Source organism: Panthera onca, chromosome D1 (assembly GCF_046562875.1).
Source record: "Panthera onca isolate mPanOnc1 chromosome D1, mPanOnc1 haplotype 2, whole genome shotgun sequence".
NCBI classification, from domain to species: domain Eukaryota; kingdom Metazoa; phylum Chordata; class Mammalia; order Carnivora; family Felidae; genus Panthera; species Panthera onca.
The window spans coordinates 48166490-48186752 of record NC_138348.1 but is presented as its reverse complement, the minus strand read 5'-3'; the positions used below and the strand labels follow the sequence as shown (position 1 = coordinate 48186752).

Genomic DNA, 20263 nt, shown 5'->3' with positions numbered 1-20263 from the left:
CAAACTGGTGCAGCCACTCTGGAAAACAGTATGGTGGAGGTTCTTCAAAAAATTAAAAATAGAGCTACCCTACAACCCAGCAATTGCACTACTAGGAATTTATCCAAAGTATCCAAAAAATGCTGATTCAAAGGGGCACATGAACCCCAATGTTTATAGCAGTGCTATAAACAATAGCCAAATTATACAGAGAGCTCAAATATCCATCAACTGATGAATGGATTAAGAAGATGTGGTATATACATACAATGGAATACTACTTGGTGATGAAAAAGAATGAAATCTTGCCATTTGCAACAACGTGGATGAACTGGAGGGTATTATGCTAGCTGAAATGAGCCAATCAGAGAAAGACAGACACCATATGATTTCACTTGTATGTGGAGTTTGAGAAACCCAACAGATGAACATAGGGGAAGAGGAGGAAAAATAAGACAAAAACAGAGAGGGAGACAAACCATAAAAGACTCTTAAATACAGAGAACAAACTGAGGGTTTTTGGAAGGGGGTGCTTGGGGGGAGGGTAGGTTAAATGGATGATGGGCATTAAGGAGGGATGAGCACTGCGTATCATATGTAAGAGATGAATCACTGGGTTCTACTGAAGCCAAGAGTGCACTATATGTTAACTAACTTGAAAATAGATTAAAAGAATAAAATTTAAAAAAGAATATATTTGGTTGTTTTGTCAGTAGAAATTAAATGGTATAGACAAAAGCCTGGAATACTGAGGCCAGCAGACTTAGAAAAGCTGACTGCTTTTAGCTCCTAAACAGTAAGAGATGGAAATTTAAAACACTGCGTGACAAACACTCAAGATGTTTCAGTTGATTATAGTGAATCATGGAAAATATCTGATTAAATGTGTGTTCCTTTGTTCCAGTCAGCTTCAAGGAAACCACTATCACATTGAAAGAGAGAGCATGGGGGCAAGGAGGCAGAAGATTATGTCTTACAAAAGCAATTGTAAGACTGTATCTTACAAGAAAATTCGAAGACTGTCTTACAAAAGAACACTGAGTAGGAATACTGGCAAATGAAACAGTCTGGGTGCCAATAGATTAGAGTTTACCAATGTTTTGAGGAAACTATTGTCAAAGAAACCAGAAGCTTGTGTAAAAAGCCTAAGTTCGTTAGTTAAGCCATAAAACAACCTCTGGCAGGAAGTTGCATTGACCCTAGGAAGAGCAGTCTCCCCAGCTCCCTCTTTATATGTAGCCAAGGAGAATAAGGGTCCAGAAAGAAGCCCTCCAGAGGATGATGCAGAGGATCACAAAGGATAATAATGGTGAGAGAGTCGCTGCTCCAGGCTAGGCAACCCTGATGTCGAAGCATTGGTATTTCAGCATTGTAATACCAGTGTATCTGTGGAATGGTGACTATGGGGGGGTCTCTCAGTCTTGCCTTTCTGAAGGGGTGTGCTTATTTGTTTACTGAAGTTATCTTTTGCCTGATCCACTTTGCACATTTGTAGGTTGGCATGGGCATGAGATGGACAACTTGCTTTTTTAGTTCACAGGTCTTCAAGTCTAAGAGAAGTTTTATCTGTTCTTGATGGAGAGGACTATGCAATACAATGATAGATTGAACCACATTCACAGGCTGGACCCTTTCCCATAAGTTCCTACATCCTTCTGCCAACAGACTGCTGCCTGCCCCCCTCCCTACAACTGCTCCAGACATACCCAGATGCATCTGAATCTGGCAGTCCTGGTTCTCAGGACACCAGGCTGTCCCACCAGAACCATGGCTCTGTTACAGTTTGGTTAAGTGACAGGTTTGTCCAAGCAGTGACTCCGCAGATTTTCTGAATATCCTCCTTTCTGTTCAGCTGTCAGTGCCGAAGTCATGCAGCCCGATTTGTTAAATGTTTTCTGTCCGGTGGTTGGGATTTCAGGGATTTCACCAATGCAATGGTAGATTGGACTTTGCATTGTCTTCCTTGAGGATCAGTTGAAGGCGTTTTCTTGTGGGAAGAGGGAACAAACAAGTGTTTAATGACCAGAAGAGTATACTTTGGCGGAGATTGTTACTGCTCACCATATGGGCTCACCAGGGACTCCTCTAAAAAATTTTTTTAATGTTTATTTATTTTTTTGAGAGAGAGGGGGGGTAGAGTGGGAGCAGGAGAAGGGCAGAGAGAGAGAGAGAGAGAGAGAGAGAGAGAGAGAGAGACAGAATCTGAAGCAGGCTCCAGGCTCCGAGCTGTCAGCACAGAGCCCAACTTGGGGCTCAGACTCACAAACCATGAGATCATGACCTGAGCCGAAGTCGGATGCTTAGCTGACTGAGTCACACAGGCGCCCCACCATGGACTCCTCTAAATTTCCCAGCTTGCAGTGTTGGTCAGTAATTTTCTCTTCTTAATGTCTTTCCAATATCAAGGTATCAAGTTTTGCAAGCTTTATAAAAATGAGTTTGGTTGTTTCTCTTCCTCTATTCTCTGGATGCACTTATTTAGATCAGCATTATTTGTACTTTAAATTTTTGTGAAGCTATTTTGGGCTGTAGTTTTCTCTGTGGGAAGAGTTTTAATTTCAGATTCACTTTCTTTGATATTGGTATTGGTATTTTAAAATTTCTTCTTTTGGTAAATTGTATTCTAGGGAACCTGTATATTTCACTTTAATCTTCCAATTTATTGGCATAAATGTGGGCACATAGAGTGCCAATTTGTTTACGTAAGTTGTTTATTATATCCTCTCATTATCCTATTAATGTATATAAGATCCATAGTGATATCCCATTTTACTGCTAATTTTTTAAATGTTTTTAATGTTTATTTATTTTTGAGAGAGAGAGTGAACAAAGGAGTGTGAGTGGGGGGGGACAGAGTAGGGGCAGAGGATCTGAAGCAGGCTCTGTGCTGACAGTAGAGAGCCTGATGCGGGGCTTGAACCCACAAAACAGTGAGATCATGACCTGATCCAAAGTTGGATGCTCAACCGAGCCACACAGATGCCCCATGATATCCCATTTTAAATATTTGATTTTGTTATCTGTATTCTCTCTTTGCCTCTTTTTCCCCCACCTAGATTTTTTTTTTTTTGCTAGGGGGTTATTAATTATATTAATCTGTTAAAGATTAAGATTTTGACTGTTGATTTACTGTTGTGTGTTTAAAAAAAAAATGATTTCTGCTCCTATCTTTTTGCCTCTGTTCTCCTTTTTGCAGGGGTTTAATTTGCTGTTCTTTTTCTAGCTTTTGAGTTGGAATCTTAGATCATTGGTTTTCAACCTTTCTTATTTTTTAATATAAAAATGTAAAGGTATATCTTTTCTTCTAGGTACTGCTTTAGTAGTGTTTCTGGCCACACCACCTCCCTTCTCCCACACATCAAGTAGTGAGAGACTCCTAATGGCGGAAATGTAGGATTGAACCTGCCTGAATCTCTGAGTCATTGTTTGGAGGAAAGCCATGCAGGAGAGCTACCTGGCCTGCACTGGCTTGTGATATAAGCAAGAAGCCTAGCTTTGATGTGTTTAGCTACTGGGTTTTCTATATGGTTTGTTTATTTGTTTGTTTTATATATGTTTGCTATAGCCTAGCCTATCTTGTCTGATACAGGAGGACTTGTCTTATATCAGTTCCTGTGTTGGTTTGCATGACAGTTTGCTATGATCTCTATTCTTTTATACTCCCAAATATCAATATTATGAGATTATTGTTATAAAACATTTTCACTGAAGATGTGGGGAGATTGTGAAGGGGTATCACAGCACAGAAGACAATCAGAAACAACATTAAATGTAATATGCCTTCCCCTCCCTCCCATAGGGAATTTTTCATTGTCTTTGCAGTCTGGCGTTGCCCTGTTGCCAAGATTTGGGGTTCTCTTCTCTGTTTAGACTCTTCTCTCCTGGTTCACATTCTCTCTTCTTCACATACCTTTTATTCCAGAGCACCCCAAACTCTCCAACTTCTACATACAGCTTTTCCTTACTTTGGATAAAACAAAATTCCTGGTCATAGTGTCTTTTCTACTGATCAGAGCACATCCAGAAGTCTGTGGCAGAGAGGTGGCTGTGTGCAGCCTGATGGATGGTCAGAGTAGGGACTCTGAGTGGAGAAGATTTTCCCCCCAGGACCTAGAGTTGTATTTTTAAAAAAGTCTTCTTACTACTTTCTTTATATGTCCACATTTTTGCTTCTTTTATTTCATTTGTTTTATTTTTCACATAGTTGAAATCCTGCTCTGCACCCTCCTTTTATGACTTAATTTTCTATCATGAGTATTTACTATATTCATATATGATCTTGGTAAACATTATTGTACATTCACATTTTTTTTCTCTTTAAAAACTCAATGATCAGTCCTAAGGGGTATAAGAAGGACACGCAAATTCCTGAAATCCCAAGCACCAGACAGAAAACATTGAACAAATCGGGCTGCATGACTTCAGCACTGACAGCTGAACAGAAAGGAGGATATTCAGAAAATCTGCGGAGTCACTGCTTGGACAAACCTGTCACTTAACCAAACTGTAACAGAGCCATGGTTCTGGTGGGACAGCCTGGTGTCCTGAGAACCAGGACTGCCAGATTCAGATGCATCTGGGTATGTCTGGAGCAGTTGTAGGGAGGGGGGCAGGCAGCAGTCTGTTGGCAGAAGGATGTAGGAACTTATGGGAAAGGGTCCAGCCTATGAATGTGGCTCACATCATCCTGGCCCCACCTCAGAGGGATGGGCTATAATGGAAAGGGGGTAAAAGCATGGCAAGTTCACTGAAATTTCTGTGGGAGTATCAAGCCATCTTCCTTTGTGTTCTCTGCAACAGTGGCCCACAGAGGACAGGGAAGGGATGGTGGAAAGATCTTCCCTCCCTCCTCCCAATGGTGGATAACCCTGGAAACGGATTGGACACAGTTGCCTGAGTAACTGAACCAGGCAGCTGAACCAAACTATGTTTGTCTGGAAAAGGAGGGTCTAAAGAGTTGCCATAAGAACTGGCCATGACTTCAGTGTTAGCCTGATCAAGTACCAGTCACCAGCTAACCAAAATGCAAGAGAGGTCAGAGGGCCAAAGTGGTAACTCAGCACTGTTTCCAGATCCGTGGTTTCAGAGCAGAGCCTACAGGGGCAGGTGGGCTCGGGCAGGTGGGCTCAGCCAGGTGTCTGCAGCCATCAGGTTCATAGGAAGGCCTTCAGGCCAGGTTAGAGACAGGAAACCCTATGCTGAAGAGTAACCCCTACATAGGGGCTTAGTGAGGGGTCTGCATACATAGATAAGGCTGTGAGGAAGAGGACTGGCAGGACTAAAGAAGTTGACCTTGTAATGAGACAATTAAGATCACCAAGAGTCTGGCTTTATTGGAAGCCTGCCATGTAAATAGTGCTGCTGCTCTTTCAACTTGCCCTTTCAGGCCCAGGAAGATAACACCTTGATGTTATGAGTACTTGAATGTTGTACAAATCCTCATATCTACATACACCTCATATCTTCATAAATTGCCCTTCTTTAAATTATCTGTTATATCAATTATCTCGATATGAATATACCATCCGTTTGCTGCTAGGACATTACCAACACAGTGCTATTCTGTTGATGGCTCTGGGGAAGCCCCCTGGGACCCTGGCTCTCAGCAACCAGCTCTGGAGATAGAGCATGAGGATGAGGTTTAAATGGTGGACCCCTGAAGGGAGGTGTGTGAGGAAGGCACAACAGGTAAGGACAGAGACTGTGATTTCATTGTCCTACTTCAGAGGTCCCTGGTGGGAATGGAATCTGGCCATGCATTTAGGCCTGAAATGTTGGGATGGATAGAGATTAGATAGATCTGATTCCATGCAGGGTGGGGTGGCTCTACTAGGAGGCAGAAAGGGTAAATAAAGACCATAGCCCAGGACCATGAATCACCCAGATCTAATTCCACTTGCTCTGTGGAGCAGAATCAGGAGGGCAGACTCAGGGAGGATGAGTATTAAGTTTTGAGCCCATGAGGAAGGAGTAGGGTGCGTACCTGGCTGGAGTGCCTGCACAGGGTCTAACACCAGTGAGCCCCTCTACAAATTTGGTGGAAGAAATGAATATGCTTACAAAACAACATAGGGAGGACATTCTTCTCCACTGACTTTCAGAATATACTCACATGGAAGGAATGTTTGAGAGAGGCAGTACTGGAATTATTCAGAAAACACAAAGAGTTGGGGAGGGTGAGCATGAGGAATTTTATAACAGGTTTGTTATAAATTTAATAAATACTGGAAAAGTGACAGGGGTTAGGAAAGTTGATTAAATAAAACACCACCCTAGAACACTAAATCTGGTTTTATTTACCCAGGTCATGTGGTACTTCCCTTAGTAAACTAAGGAATTTATGGACATTGGAAATTGAGTTTTTACTGTGTAAATTTAGAATGTGCAATCATGAATACAGGACAGAAATAAAGTGGAGGGGAAATGGCTTAGGTATTGTTCCCCTAAATTCTCTAGGGCCTTTGCACATGCTGTTTCCAATGTCTGGAAACTTCTTCTCTTTCCTCATACCTGGAAGAAGGTCAGGTTTTCTTGTTATGCTCTGATATAACTCTTGTACTGTTCCTTCACAGATAGTATAAGCATGTAAGTCGTGCTTTCATGTGGTCATTTGATCAATGTCCTGTCTTGCTTCTTAGCTGATAACCTCCATGAAGGCAAGGGCTGTGTTCTGATCACCATTGTTTCTCTAAAACCCAGTGCCTGACACCTGCCAGATGCTCAACAGGTATTTCATAGGTGACTGCCTGAAGAACTTTTAAAGCACGCCATGTTAAGACTGGCTTCCCAAGGAAGAGGAAGTGAAGCATAACATAATTCTGGTAACCTTGGGCCTATATTTCCTGCATTTCTCTGTGTAAAGACATTCTTCTGACACCACACTAATGGAGTGGGAGCATGAAACACCAGCATGGTAACTGCTGACATCAATTCTTGATAAGGAAGGGTAGTGAAGACTTTAATCAGGTAGAATCCTGCCCTCATAGCATGAGAGAAAAATAACTCCTTTGATTCCCCCAAAATTGCCAAAAGGATCTCACTTAACTCAGAGGTCTTGGATCTTGGAGTGACTCCTACAACTATGCAAATGTCATGGTGCACGGAGATTGATCTGGAGAAGTTCTGAGGTGGTGAGGATATCTAACTGCGCTGTGTTGATATTTTTCTCTGCTTTCTTTGATGTGAGGCTTTAAGCCTGTTATAATCAAGTTAAGCATGAAAATCAATGGCAGTTGTATTTGGAAAGGAAGGCTATGCCTTGGCAGAGTTATATATGAGAAAAGAAATACCAATGTCATTGGTCAGTGATGCTACAGGGTTGCTCAGTGTGGTCAATGGGGGATAAGTGGAAGTGTGATATGGTGGCTTCATTAAAAGATATTTGCTACATACCCTCTGACTTTTAGTTTTCATTCCTTCCATTTCCTTCTTCCCTTCCTTCCTTCCTTCCTTCCTCCTTCCTTCCATTCAGAACATTCAACATGAGATCTACTGTCTTAACAGATTTTTAAGTCTACACCACAGTATTGTTATCTATAGGCATCATGTTGAACAGCAAGATCTCTAGAGTTCTTCTATCGTGCATAACTGAAATTTTATACATGTTGATTAGCAACTTCCCATTTCCTCCTCCCCCAGCCCCTGGCAACCACCATTATATTCTTTGCTTCTATGAGTTTGACTATTTTAGATAACTCTTATAAGTGGAATTATGAAGCATTTGTCCTTCTGTGACTGGCTTATTTTACTTAGCATAATTCCCTAAGATTCATTCATTTTGCCACATATTGCAGAATTTCCTTCATTTTAAAGGCTGAATAACATTCCATGCTATATATATTTCACATCTTCTTTATCCATTCATTCATCAATGGGCATTTAGGTTTTACCCACATGTTGGCTATTATGAATACTGCTGCAATGAACATGGGAGTGCCAATATCTCTTGAGATCCTGATTTCAATTATTTTGGATAAATATGCAGAAGTGAGATTGTTGGATCATATGGCAATACAACTCAATAGCAAAAAAAAAAAAAAAAAAAAAAAAAAAACCCAAAAACCCACAAAACCCTAATAACCTGATTTTAAAAAGGGCTAAAGACTTGAATAGACATTTCTCCAAAGAAGAGAATGTTTAGGTCTCTTGTAATCAAGTTAATTGTAGCATTGTTGTCAAAGGTCAACAGGTGTATGAAGATGTTCAACATCACTAATCATCAGGGAAATACAAATCAAAATCACAATATCAACTTACACATGTCAGGATGGCTAGTCTCAAGAAAACAAAAGACAACAAGGGTTGGTGGGGATGTGGAGAAGTTAAAACCCTTGCGCACTGTTGTGGGAACGCAAAATGATGCACCACTATGGAAAACAGTATGAAGGTTGATCAAAAACTAAAAATAGAATTACCATATGATCCTTCCTCATTTATTGCTCCATGAAACATGTATGTAACGGCTGAAGATATAGCTATAGGCTCTTAGCAAAGGAAGGGGGATGGTTAATTCCCACAAGGATGAGGGCCACACTTGAGGGATGGTAGGGTGGTGGCTGGAAGAAGTCCAAGGATTCGTGAAGTGTCCATAATTCCCAACTCTGAGCTATTTAGTGAAAGAAAGAAACTTTTATTTATCTCATTTCTAGTTTAGGAATCTGTTACCCTTACCCTCAGCTGAACCTAATTCCAATTAATTTGAGAATACTAAATTATTGGTAAGCCACAAGCTTTGGCTATGTTTATTTAGAAAGGATTTGAGCTTTGCCATAGGTCATGGGAATTGATTGGCTCAAATGGGGATTATCTGGAATGTGATGTAGACATGAAATATGCAGATGGACCAGTGACTGGGGCTTACCTTTTGGGAACAGTTGACAGATAATAGATACTAGTGACATGCAAGCAGTTTACTTCTCTTTCTCAAAGGCTCAGTCTTTAGAAAAATCGTGAGCGATGGGAACTTCTGTCCACCTTGAGCTGTTTGGGGCTTATCCAGCCTTCTCTCCAAGATTTCTGAAGATTCCTGGGAGGAACTTCTGTGTCATAGTAACCTTTGGGTACTCTTTCCTCTTTTTTTTTTCTGGGAACTGCCCTTCCTTTTTTTTCCTGGGTCCTTTCAGCATGGAACATGACTCTTCTTTCTTTGGTCCTTCAGACCATCTTTTAAACCACTTTTCCTGAAGGTTTATGGATACTTGGATAGCTGATAAAGAGCCATTTTCCCTGTTTGCACTTAATGATGCAAAGAAACAGTGGAGCTGTGAAGTAACAGGTTTTTAAAAATTCAATTTTTGATATTTTTTGTTTTTTCAACAATTTTTTTATTGTAGTAAAACATATAGAACATAATACTTGCCATTTTAATGTGTACAATTTTACATGCACATTTTACATGTACAATTCAGTGGCATTAATTATGTTCACAATGTTGTGCAGCCATCACAATTTTTAAAATATTGATTTTCCAAATCAAATTCTTATGCAGAGTCATCCTCCCTCAGCCAGAGGTGTTATTATCCTTAGTGAGATCAGAGTTAGGCTCATTCAAATAACAGGAATTCAGGAACTAGAAAAATCCCTATACTTCCCTCTGATACAATTTAAGCTGTTCCCATTTCTCCAGATGTCCCTGGTAGAACCCACTGAGCTGAGGATGGATTGGGTGTTGATGGTACAGTCGGGAGTCTAATACTCAACTGGGAAGCAGATACTGAGGGATAGGACAGCTATATACTCTTGCTCCTGGCTCAGTCTTTAACCCTATCACTCACTGAATGGTTGGGCAGGCAGTTCTGAACTAACAGGGATCAGGAAGAGGACAACCTGGATTGGAGGAATGCTAGAAGCTTCAGCCAGGAGGGATCTTGGGAATGAGTATGACCTAAGGGGAACGTGTGTGTGTGTGTGTATGTGTGTGCTATGCAATGGAGTTGCATATCTGGGAGATGGAAATCACAGCCTCATCTGTGAGCTCTACTCTGCCCACCACTTTCTCCCCCCTCCCAATTCTAGAGGGCCATAGTCATGCTAGAATTTGACATCTGAATTTCAAGTTATAACGTAAAATATGAAGGGAGTTGAAGGCAGATGATTTGGGGAGTTCAGACAATGGGTTGAATGAGCAAGGCTGTCTGAGGCTGTGACTTCCATTGTACAAGTCCAGCTGCACAGTCTCGCAAGAATGGTGTAATGGCTGATGGTGGAGTTTTGGAGAGTATGAAAGACACACAGACATGGGAATGAGCTAGTGGTAAACTGGAGAAATAGCCTAGAATAATCTTGTGCAGAGTCCTAGAGGAAAGGCAGAGACAACAGGCCATTCTTAGATGGGGAAGGGGACTGCTAATTGCTAAACTTCAAGTTAACTACAGAGACCATGTGCCTATGAGCACACGGGCATGTCCCGGGGAATGTCACCCTCCTGCCTACTGAAAGAGAGAGTGTTCTGTGCTCATATGCTGCTGGCCCAAGGTTCAAATACTCACTCACTGACCCTCCTGCACTATGCAGACAGGAATGACTGAGGGGCTTTGAGCCCAAGGTCTCTAGCCACCCCAACACTCAATGCAGTCCTACTCCTCAGCTCTCCCCTCTCCCTCTGCTTCCTGTCACAACAGCGTGATTTCTGGCCCCAAGTGCATATGCTGTGGGTCTAGGTCCCAGCTCTAATTCACACTAATTTGCAAATTGCTCAGGGTCGTCTCCCTCCTTTTTAGAAACCCATTTCAGAAAGAAGGAAACAGCTATTAACTGTAAGGGTACTTTTCTGCCCACTGCCCATCTCCAGCTTGCTGAGGGCTGATTGATGACCTGAGACATAAATTCCTGGGGGAAGGATTTGAACCTCAAATTGGAGTGAGAGGCAGGTGGGGGGGGGAAGGTGTTCTCCCATTATGCCACAGCATCGGCAGGGGCCACAATGCCCTTCCGTGTCCAGAGCCAGGAGCACTGCCCTGGGCAATCTTCTTCCAGCCACCATGTACTCTTCTGAGAGACCTATTTCTGCCTGTTGTCAGACCATATGCCATGATTTCAGTCCACTCAATTAGTAGAAGGCTCTAGGGCACTTTGGTTTGAAAACTAGATGTATTTGATAAGGTTCTGCTAAAGCACTCAGAAGCAGAGCCCCTTTCTTATTGTCTCCTGGGAGGAAGATTTTGGCTTCTATAGCCCCGGAGACTGTAAAAGGAGAAAGAGAAGTTGGGTATTTGGAGGCTGCCATACCCATCTTGGATGTATGTGTACAATGTCACCCAGAGGAGAGCATTAGTGGGGGTGGAGGGTGGAGTAAAGATCCCAAACACTTCTGGGCTGCCAGAAATGTTCAAATAACACCCACACCCAGTGGTATTAGGAGTCAGAGCACTGCTGGAGGTAACCCACAGCTCTGATCCCAGTGCTCTCCAGGATGTTCAAGTCTGAATGACTGGAGCATGGGGCAGATGAGAGGAGAGGATTCAGGATGTCTGCCACTGGTGGCAAAAGCATGGAGAAGAGGCTGGTTGATGCTGCTGGGGGTGTTTGGAGGTTGGCTATATGGTTGGATGCAAGTTGCAGACATGTTTTCCTTTACATCTTTGCCATAATTTTCAACGATGGCATTCATAAAGAAATGCTTCTTGTGACCTACTAAAGGAGAGACATTGTTTACAATGTGAATGGCTTATAACATGCTGCAGTTTTTATGTGTAAAAGTAACCACTGATGGAATGGCTGCCCTGACTGGAATACAAAACTGGGAGTTGGGAGCAGGGAGGGGTGAAACTCATCAATTGTATCATTCATTTACAAATTACAATTTCTTTATTGTAATTGAAGTTAGAAGAGCACAAAACACTATATGATGCCCATAGTATGACTTGAAAAAAAGTCTTAAAATACAGTAGAATCTTTACAATACTTTGTAATGAAATGTGGAATGAGACTGTGAAATCTTTGTTTACTGATTATCTCAAGGCAGAGAATTTAAAAGCTGTGGAATTTAAAGATGAGTTTAACAAAAGGACAAATATTCCAAATTTGCTGACCTCTGATGTGCTGGCTTGTGATTGTCACAGATGCCTGCATACATACGTGCACGTGCACACACACACACACACACACACACGCACACATACAATGTATCCCTTCAGATAAAGGTGATATTTTCCCAATGAATATAATTGTGTTTTAAAAGAACCACGTTAAAGGGAAAGACTTTTGAAAACTGATGTTTGGAACTGTTTCCATTTTCATGTGATTTCAATGCCAAAATGAAATGTCATTGTTATGTATATGGACTGTGCTAACCATAGTCTTCAAAATTAAGAAATACACTTTTAAATACATTTTACAATCTTCCAGATGAAGAGTTGTTAAAAATATTCACACAAATAACTGATGACAACATCATAGAGAATGTGGGCTTCATGGAGAAAGAAGAATCTTTTGGTGGAATTTCACATTTGCGAAATTGGTAGATGGATTTAAACAGAGAATTGTGATTTAGTAAGTGTAGTCAAAGAATTTTTCTATTTGGGTCTATTTATCTTTGTGAGATATCTTTTTGGCAGGGGGCAACAACAACCATTAGGACTAAGTATTGACACTAACTGAACTTAAAAAGCATACTTTGTAGTCTCATAAAATACTAAACTAAGATTTATTAAAACCATTTTTAATCCTGTTACTCTCCCTAAACAGGTTTTTGCAAATAACTTTATTTAAAATTTTTTAACGCTTATTTATATTGAGAGATTGTGCAAGCGGGGGGGGGGGGGAGAGACAGAGAGACAGACGGACAGAGAGAGAGAGAGAGAGAGAGAGAGAGAGAGAGAGAGAGAATCCAAAGCAGACTCCACAGTGCTGGTGCAGAACTCCACTCGTGCTTTAACTCACCAATCGTGAGACCATGACCTGAGCTGATATCAAGAGTCAGACATTTAATCAACTGAGCCACCCAGGCACCCCACAAATAACTTTAAAGTGAAAGGAAAAAGATATATTTCACCATTCATTAAAAATTAAGTATCTTTGGGGCACCTGGGGGGCACAGTCCGTTAAGCATCCCACTTGGGCTCAGGTCGTGATCTCATAGTTCCTGAGTTGAAGCCCCACCCCTCCCCCCAACCCTCACCATAGGTCTCTGTGCTGACAGCATTGAATGCTTGGGATCTTCTGTCTCCCTCTTTCTGTGCCCCTTCCCCACTCATACTTTCTCCCTTTCTGTCTCAAAAATAAATAAACTTTATGTTTAAAAAATGAAGTATCTTCATCTTTACCACATCCTTTGGCAGTTTTAGGTGTGCTTTATAACACATAATATATTAATACAGTTGCATGTTTGTATCATTTATAAATAAGTAAATTGTAAATATCAGGCTGCCAGTTAGAAGGAATAAAACCTGGTACTTAAATGAGGCAACCATGTGACAACAGTTGGCACAGTGAGGACACAGTGGGTGCTCACTAATGACTAGTTCCATTTCCTCCTTTGGTGACAAATTTGATGTGCGAGATGAAAAGGAGAGTCAAGGATGGCCCCCGCAGTACAGCCTGGGGAGTGGGAGGTGGTGCTATCATTCACTAAGACAGGAAACACGGGAGCAGAGGCAGGTTCTGCCATGTTCTTGGGAGGAAATTAGGAGTTTGAGTTTGGGCCTACAAACCTCTAGCGGAGATGGACCCCAGGAAGCTGATGTGCCATCCGCAGCTCTAGGACTTCCTGGGCTGGAGATGAGGTTCAAAAGTCGTTAGCAGTCGGGAGGTTGTTAAAACCGGAGGACTGGATGGGCCCGCAGAAGGACAGAGGAGACAGGCAGCTGTGGGACCGGGGGGTGGGTGGGGGGGGGGGACACCACAAGGAAAAGCCAAGCCTTGGAGGCCAAGAAGCTGCAGTCACCAAGCTAAGTAGAAAATTTGGAGAGAAAGCGGCAAGCGCCAACTCTGGAAACTTTTGTACGCCTAGCGCTCCAGGGAGGAAGGTGTGGTCAGCAGGTTCAAATGCAGGGGAGGGGGGAAGAAGGGGCTACACGGCACTCATTGGATTTAGCAACTAGGAGGTCGGTCGGGACTTGGAAGGGCGGGTGTGTAAGCTGGAAAGTGTTGGAGGAGTATGTGAGTGTGTGTGTGCGTACGTGTGTGTGTGTGTGTGTGTGTGCGCGTGTGTGTGTGCGCGTGCTGGGAGGGGCAGGAAGGTGATCAAGGGACCAGACGGAAAGCCGATGCTTTCAGGTCCGCTCAGCTACAGGGAGTAAGTCACCTGTCTGGGGGCCGTGGCCCCAGACTCTTACCTTGAGAAACGTCCTGGCCGGGAAGGAGGTTCGGGCGAGTCCGAACACTGCGGGGAGCGCTCTCGGGGCCCGGCGGGTGGCAGGGGAGGCGAGGTCGGAGGAGCCCGGCTGGAGCCTGACCCCGGGCTGCGGCGGGCGCGTTTCCGGCCGGCGGACAGGGCGGCCGCTGCGCCCCTGGCGCTCTCAAGTTTCCTGTTGGCAGCGCCAACCCGGCGCCTCAGGTAGCGGGGGGCAGGCCTGGTTGGCAGGCGGCGGGCAGGCGGACCTGCGCGGCGGCGGCGGCTCGCCCCTTGCCCCTCTGCTGCCCGCTCGTCGCCTCTCCGCTCCGCGCCCAGGTAGGGCACCGACTGGGGCGGCGCGCGGCTGGCGGGCTTCTTCCGCGAGGAGGCGGCTCTCCTTCTCCCGCCCGGCCGGCGCGGGGGCTCGGAGGTACGGGAGCGCGGGCGCTTGAGCTCCGCGGCGCCGCGGCCGCAGAACGCTCGGTCCACACCCCTGCAGCGGGGCTGCACCGCGGGCTCCCGGTGAGCAGGCGGGGGGCGCGGCCTGGCCCCGGCCGGGCCCCAGCCCGCTGCGGTGCCGGGCAGCCCCTCCGCGGCGCTCGCCGTATGCCCTGCTCAGTGCCGCCACCTGCGCTCCAGCCCTGCGGGCCGCCCCCCTGCGGGCCCACGGCAGGGCCCTGACACCCGAACCGGATGAGTGCGCGCGATGCTGCGCTGCTGACCTTGGGCCCAAGGCCCCTGCTGCCCAGGACGCGAGTCGGAGTGCCCCGAGGTCGGAATCTCGGCTCTGGGCTTCCCAGCCTACTCTGGCGACGGCGCTGACCCCGGACTCAGCCCTGCCTGGGTTCTTGCCTGTATTCCTGCCTCTGTCTCTGCAGTGGCCTGGGCTCCAGAGACCTCAGGTGAGCCAGCCTCATCTCAGCTGCCTGGCGGCCTACATTCGATTCGCAAGGTTTAGAGACATTAAGGGACATGCCGCCACTTAAGCTCCCGGACAAGTTTCTAGGTGCTTGAGGACTGGCCAGATGCCCACTGCTGGGGTGGACTTCCACCTAAAGGCAGGGGAATGGACAGAATGGCAGGGTGATGGGTTCAGTTGAGGCCTTCATCCTTACCTCTTTTGGCTCTCTCCCACCATGGGACATGCACTGGCCTCTGAAAGTCTGCTTTCTGCCCTTGCACTTCCTGGTAGCTGCTTTGCCAGTGGAGCTCCCACGCTCTTCTTGGCTGGCAGAGGCCTCTGGGGTGAGTTTCGAGGGACTGTGGAATAGAAGAGGCTTGCTAACTACAGTGTCATTTCCCCAAATTTTTAGGTCTCTGTGTGTATCTGGAAGCTTAGGGGTGACAAATTAGCAAAGAAGCCAGGTGAAAGCTGCGAGGAAGGAATTTTAGCGTGGTCCTGAGCCCATGTTGGCTCTCCCCCTTGACGTGGTGGCTAACAATTGGCCAGCTTCGGGGAAGAGCTGTCAGCAGCTGGAGCTCTCATGGGAGAAATTCCTCCCCTGGCTGTGAAGCATCAATGCTGAGTGGTAGTTGAGCTACTGAGCCAGTCAGACAGAGCCCCTATCAGCTCTCACCTCTCCAAGTGTTGACAGCAGGTTTGGAGTAATGAGCTTGGGCTGGTTATAATTCTGGGTGAAACTCTGAGGGTCTGGCTTTCTGTGAAGTTGATGGTACCCCGCTGCCCTAAGAATCATGGAGTTTGCATCAATGGGTTGCTAGGAGACTCTTGGACCTCTTAGCCCCTTCCTCAGCATACCCTCAATCCTTCTGAGATCCTAGATAAAAGATGAGTAGCTTTCAGCTAGGTCAAAAAGTTCTTTTAGAGATGAGGCCTATTTTACTTGTCCTTACACTAGGCGAATCACTCTTCAAATGGCCTCAAAACCAATCCCAGATATTGAAAATATCATGGGCAGATAAAATATAGCCTTAGGATTAAGCAAGGAGACACCTATACTCTCCTAAAGCTACTCATGGCCGTCCTGGTTCTTTCCTTGAATATATTAATCTCTTAGATCTTCTGAGTGCTGGCTGTGTATCAAGGAGAGCAGACCATATCTTTGGGCTTTGATATACAAGGGGCTAAGGCATAGGAAGATGGGCTCATGGCTGGAGCACTAGCCATACAAAGTCAGCAAGAAGTATCAATCCTAGAGGAGGAAGCTATTTCTCCTGATCTGGTTTCACATTTAAACGTGGTTTCCTTCTCATTGCTCCCATATAGGAGCTTGAGAGAGTGCCTGGCACACAACAGTGCTCAATAAATAATGTTGAATAAAAGGACTCAGTGTCTGGATGAAATTTCATGTTTTGTTTCCCCAGTTGGACTCTGTCTTGTACCGGATACCATGATGACGATGATGTTGATAAATAACTTTATGATATAAAGCACATACTATGTGCCAGGCACTATTCTAAGCCTATTCTAGCGTATTTACATATGCTAACTAAGTTAATTGCCATGACAACCTATGAGGTTGGTGCTCATAGGGAATAAAACTAAGCCAGAGAAATTGAGTAACTTGCTCAAGGTCATGCAATTAAGTTGTGGAACAGGATTCAAACCCTAGGTAGTCTGGCTTGAGTCCATATACTTAACCATATACTGTACTGACTCTTGACATCGCCATAGATGGATTAATCACTTAGCTTATTCACTCATTCATTATTTTATGCATGCATGCATTCATTCAAGGAATATTTATTGATACCCACTATATTCTAGGCATGGGGATACAATAGTGAATGAGATGGGCAAGATCTGTCATGGAGCTGATTTTTAGCAGGTGGAACCCTTTTGTCCAACTGCTGTGTGAGTCATGCACACCTCAGGAAGACAAAGAAGGAAAATCAACTCCTATCAGAAAGCTCAAAGCATCATTTCAGAAAAAGGGAGAGTAATATATTCCTTGGTGAGACATAATTTGATTCTAGCCTTTCCTGTCTTGGAGTTTGTGAGGGGCACTTAAGTGATAAAAGTGATGCAGTCAGGTCTCCTGGGAAGGAGATACAGGCCCTGGGCCTGGTTGTCATAGATTGTCTTAATTTTTATTCAAAAAGGAAATAAGTCTTTGAGATTGAGACCAGTACTCCTTAGTCCAGGGAGACTTCTGGGCCACAAGGAGCAGTGACATATTAAGCTCAAGATGGATTTGTGAGGTCATGAGCAAAGTTTGCCCTCCCAAGACAAGCCACATTTTCCTCGTAAACTGCCACTGTTCTGGAGGGTCCTCTATCTCTTTGGCACTAGCAGGACCCTTGGCCATTGTCCCCACGTACGTTACCTTCGCTGGGCTGCTGCCCATCTCTGTCCAGACCTAATGGAGTGAGTCTCACACCCCTACCTGGGCCTCAGGAAGGCAGTTTTCTCTATGTTGGAAAATGAAGGCTCAAAGTGGAAGGCATTTTCCAAAGCCTATGCCACGGATATTAATAGGTGTTTTTTCCTATGGTGGTTATGGTCAGAGGGTCAAATAAACGTGTTGGGCTAAACAAAGTCAAACAGCTTTCTTTACTATGGGACTTTCTGCTAGTAGAGATTGTGCATGAATGCCCGTAAGGGATTATTGTGTGCAGCATTTTCCAAGCCTCCTGTCCTTTTTTTTTTTTTTTAATTGTTTTTAATGTTTATTTGTTTTTGAGAGAGAGAGACAGAGCATGAGTGGGGGAGGGGCATCAAGAAAGAGAGAGAGAGAGAGAGAGAGAGAGAGAGAGAGAGAAGAGACACAGAATCTGAAGCAGGCTCCAGGCTCTGAGCTATCAGCACAGAGCCGGACGTGGGACTCAAACCCACAAACCATGAGATCATGACCTGAGCTGAAGGCAGATGCTTAAACGACTCAGCCACCCAGGCACCCCATCTTCTGTCCTTTTATGTTCTATAGACTACACTTTGGAAAATGCTTGTTTAGACTGAGGCTATCTATGGTCTGGTTACAGGTGCAGAATAGAATTCCCTGAACTGGATCCAGGTAGGTTCTCAGATGCATGGGCTAGGATGCTACCACTACAGCCCCAATTGAACCTCCTCCTCCCCCAAAAGGAAGGAATCACTTGCCCCACCTCCCCTCTGACAGAACAGCACTAAAGGCTTGGACCTTTTCCCCCTATACTTTAAGTTCATTCAATTATTTAATGAATAAATATCCCCCTCCCCCTAGGTTGCTTGTAGCTTGCTGATCGCACTGTTTATGAAACAGCTGTGAGGACAGGTGGGTCATAATCTCTGGGTAGCTAAAGCCCAGCAATAGCCTGAGGATCATGTGTCAACCCTGTAATCCTGCTCTGCACACACAGGAATCATTATGTGGGCTTAGGAAGGCACAATCTCACAATTGGACCTGAGGAGGTGACTCAGGCCCAAGTCAGGGCTGGAGCTAGCCTCCTGGTAAACAACTGACCCATCCTTTCTGGGCTCTTGTCCCCAGGATTTCAACAGCACCACAGAAATAGCCATTTTGCTCACGGTTATTTCCCAGACCCGTACCATTTGTCTAAGTCACTGTGTGGGTTCTGAGGCTTGCTTTTAGAGAACTGATCCTGTGGGTCACTTGAGGCAGCTCCACCATCCCCAGGGAGAGCAGCAGCTGCTGGTGGCAGGGTGGCCGAGTGCAGCCAGTGCCCAGGAGGCTAGTCAGAGCTGGAGGCCCTCGTGGGAGCAGACAGCGGCAGTAAGAGGGGAGGACGGGGCAGGTGGGCTCAGGGGGGTCAAGAGGGACATGCTTCTTTTCCGTGTGTGTGTGTGTGTGTGTGTGCACGCGCATGCATGTGCTCATGTACTCAGGATCTGGTAGAGCCTGTCCAGGCTGCCCAGTCACCTGTGATGTCAGATTCCTTCAGGGAAGAAAGGAAGGAGTGGGACAAGGCATGGCAGCTTTTCATCCTAGCCTGCTCCTGTACTAAGGAGTCTCCTCTCCTAGAGTCACTGTCCCTTTCCTGGGAAAGGAGGGAGCTGTTCAAAGCCCTTGCTCTTTTAGAGGAGGAGGGAGAGGAGGAGCTCTATTGATAACTGGGCTCAGCGCCTCTCCTGTCAGTGCTGGGGTGCCTTCAGGGAGGTTGCTCTGGGGGGCCTTGTGAGGGAAGGCAGGCCAGGTTGTGCCGTAGACAATCCCCTTGGTAGAATGAACCTGGTCACCAGGCCAGGCCCGAGGAAGCAGCAAGGGTGATGGTGTGGCACGTTCCTGCTTGGCTTTCAGAGGTCTGGGCATTAGAGGGAGGCCGTGGCTTGTCTTCTGTGCTCGGTCAGGTCAGGAAGGCTGAATGAACTGTTGTGTTGGGGCATCGGCTTTGTGTCTTGCTCTGGAGAGGGCTGAGAACAGGGCCAGGACACCGCGTTCAGCACGCAGCAGCTGTGGATAGCTGGCATTACCTGGGCCCTTTAGGAGTCTTGGAAATTTTCCACTTACATTTCATATTCATGGAAGAATTTCCAGCCCAGACACTTCCTGCTCTTGCTCACGGCAGCTCACAGATATGCAAAACAGAGACCTCCCACCTCAGCAGCAGCAGACAGGACCCAGCCAGCTGCACTCACACGGACTCAGCTCAGCCTCCCGGGCATACACGGTCCATGGCCTGAGGGCCTCGCCTGTGTGGCATGCTCAGGATCAGCCATGGAGACTCCAGCCCCAGGCTCAGGTCTGTGTCATGGGTTCTGACAGTGGGAGCCTGGCAAGAGCAAGAAACAGCTTCATTTATGTAAGGAGGGGATTTGAGTGGTACTGTGCTTCTTTTCTGGAGGGGCTATGGTGCCATGAAAAGTAACTGTTGAAATGGTGGCATTTTATAGCTTTCTAACTTTGTGACACTTCTTTAAGCTCATCACAGGGTGTCGTTTGTAACAGTGAGATAAGCTGTATCCCTAGCTGATTGAATTTATGGTTAAGCCTCCCAAGCCTGCCGGCTTCAGCTGACAAACGGTTGACAAACGGGTAAAAGCCAGGCTTGAAGAAGCAGCTGGAGCTGAAACTGCTTGGCATCTACAGAGCAGGCTTTCCTTGCATAAGCCTG

General features: G+C 45.4%; 2 protein-coding genes across 9 annotated transcripts in view; one reads left to right on the top strand and one right to left on the bottom strand.

The window, feature by feature from the left end:
- Positions 1–186: 186 nt before the first annotated feature.
- On the bottom strand, positions 187–16604 carry LOC132660630 (uncharacterized). Its single transcript, XM_081790159.1, has 3 exons — positions 16595–16604; positions 14253–14862; positions 187–1966 (listed from the first exon to the last, which is right to left on the bottom strand). Exons 1-3 carry the CDS (start codon positions 16602–16604, stop codon positions 1903–1905), a joined length of 684 nt encoding a protein of 227 aa, XP_081646285.1. The 3' UTR covers positions 187–1902.
- AMPD3 (adenosine monophosphate deaminase 3) overlaps positions 13512–20263 on the top strand; it is a 48541-nt gene continuing 41789 nt past the window's right edge. The window contains exon 1 of one of the 8 annotated variants that reach the window (XM_078433210.2): positions 13512–13943. Coding sequence is in view for 2 of the 8 variants with exons in the window: in XM_078433214.2 (XP_078289340.2) it covers positions 19867–19891 (25 nt within the window). In the remaining 6 variants the exon portion in view is untranslated. Of the gene's footprint in view, positions 13944–13997; positions 14213–14487; positions 14588–14814; positions 15154–18674; positions 18925–19332; positions 19952–20263 lie in introns of those variants that run through there. The other 7 variants (XM_078433211.2, XM_078433212.2, XM_078433208.2 and 4 more) reach the window with 7 other exon arrangements.

Coding starts and splice junctions, on each gene's coding strand:
- LOC132660630 (XM_081790159.1), bottom strand. Junction 1,967..14,252: donor CGGCCAGGACGTTTCTCAAG/GTAAGAGTCTGG, acceptor TCTTCCCACAAG/AAAACGCCTTCAACTGATCC.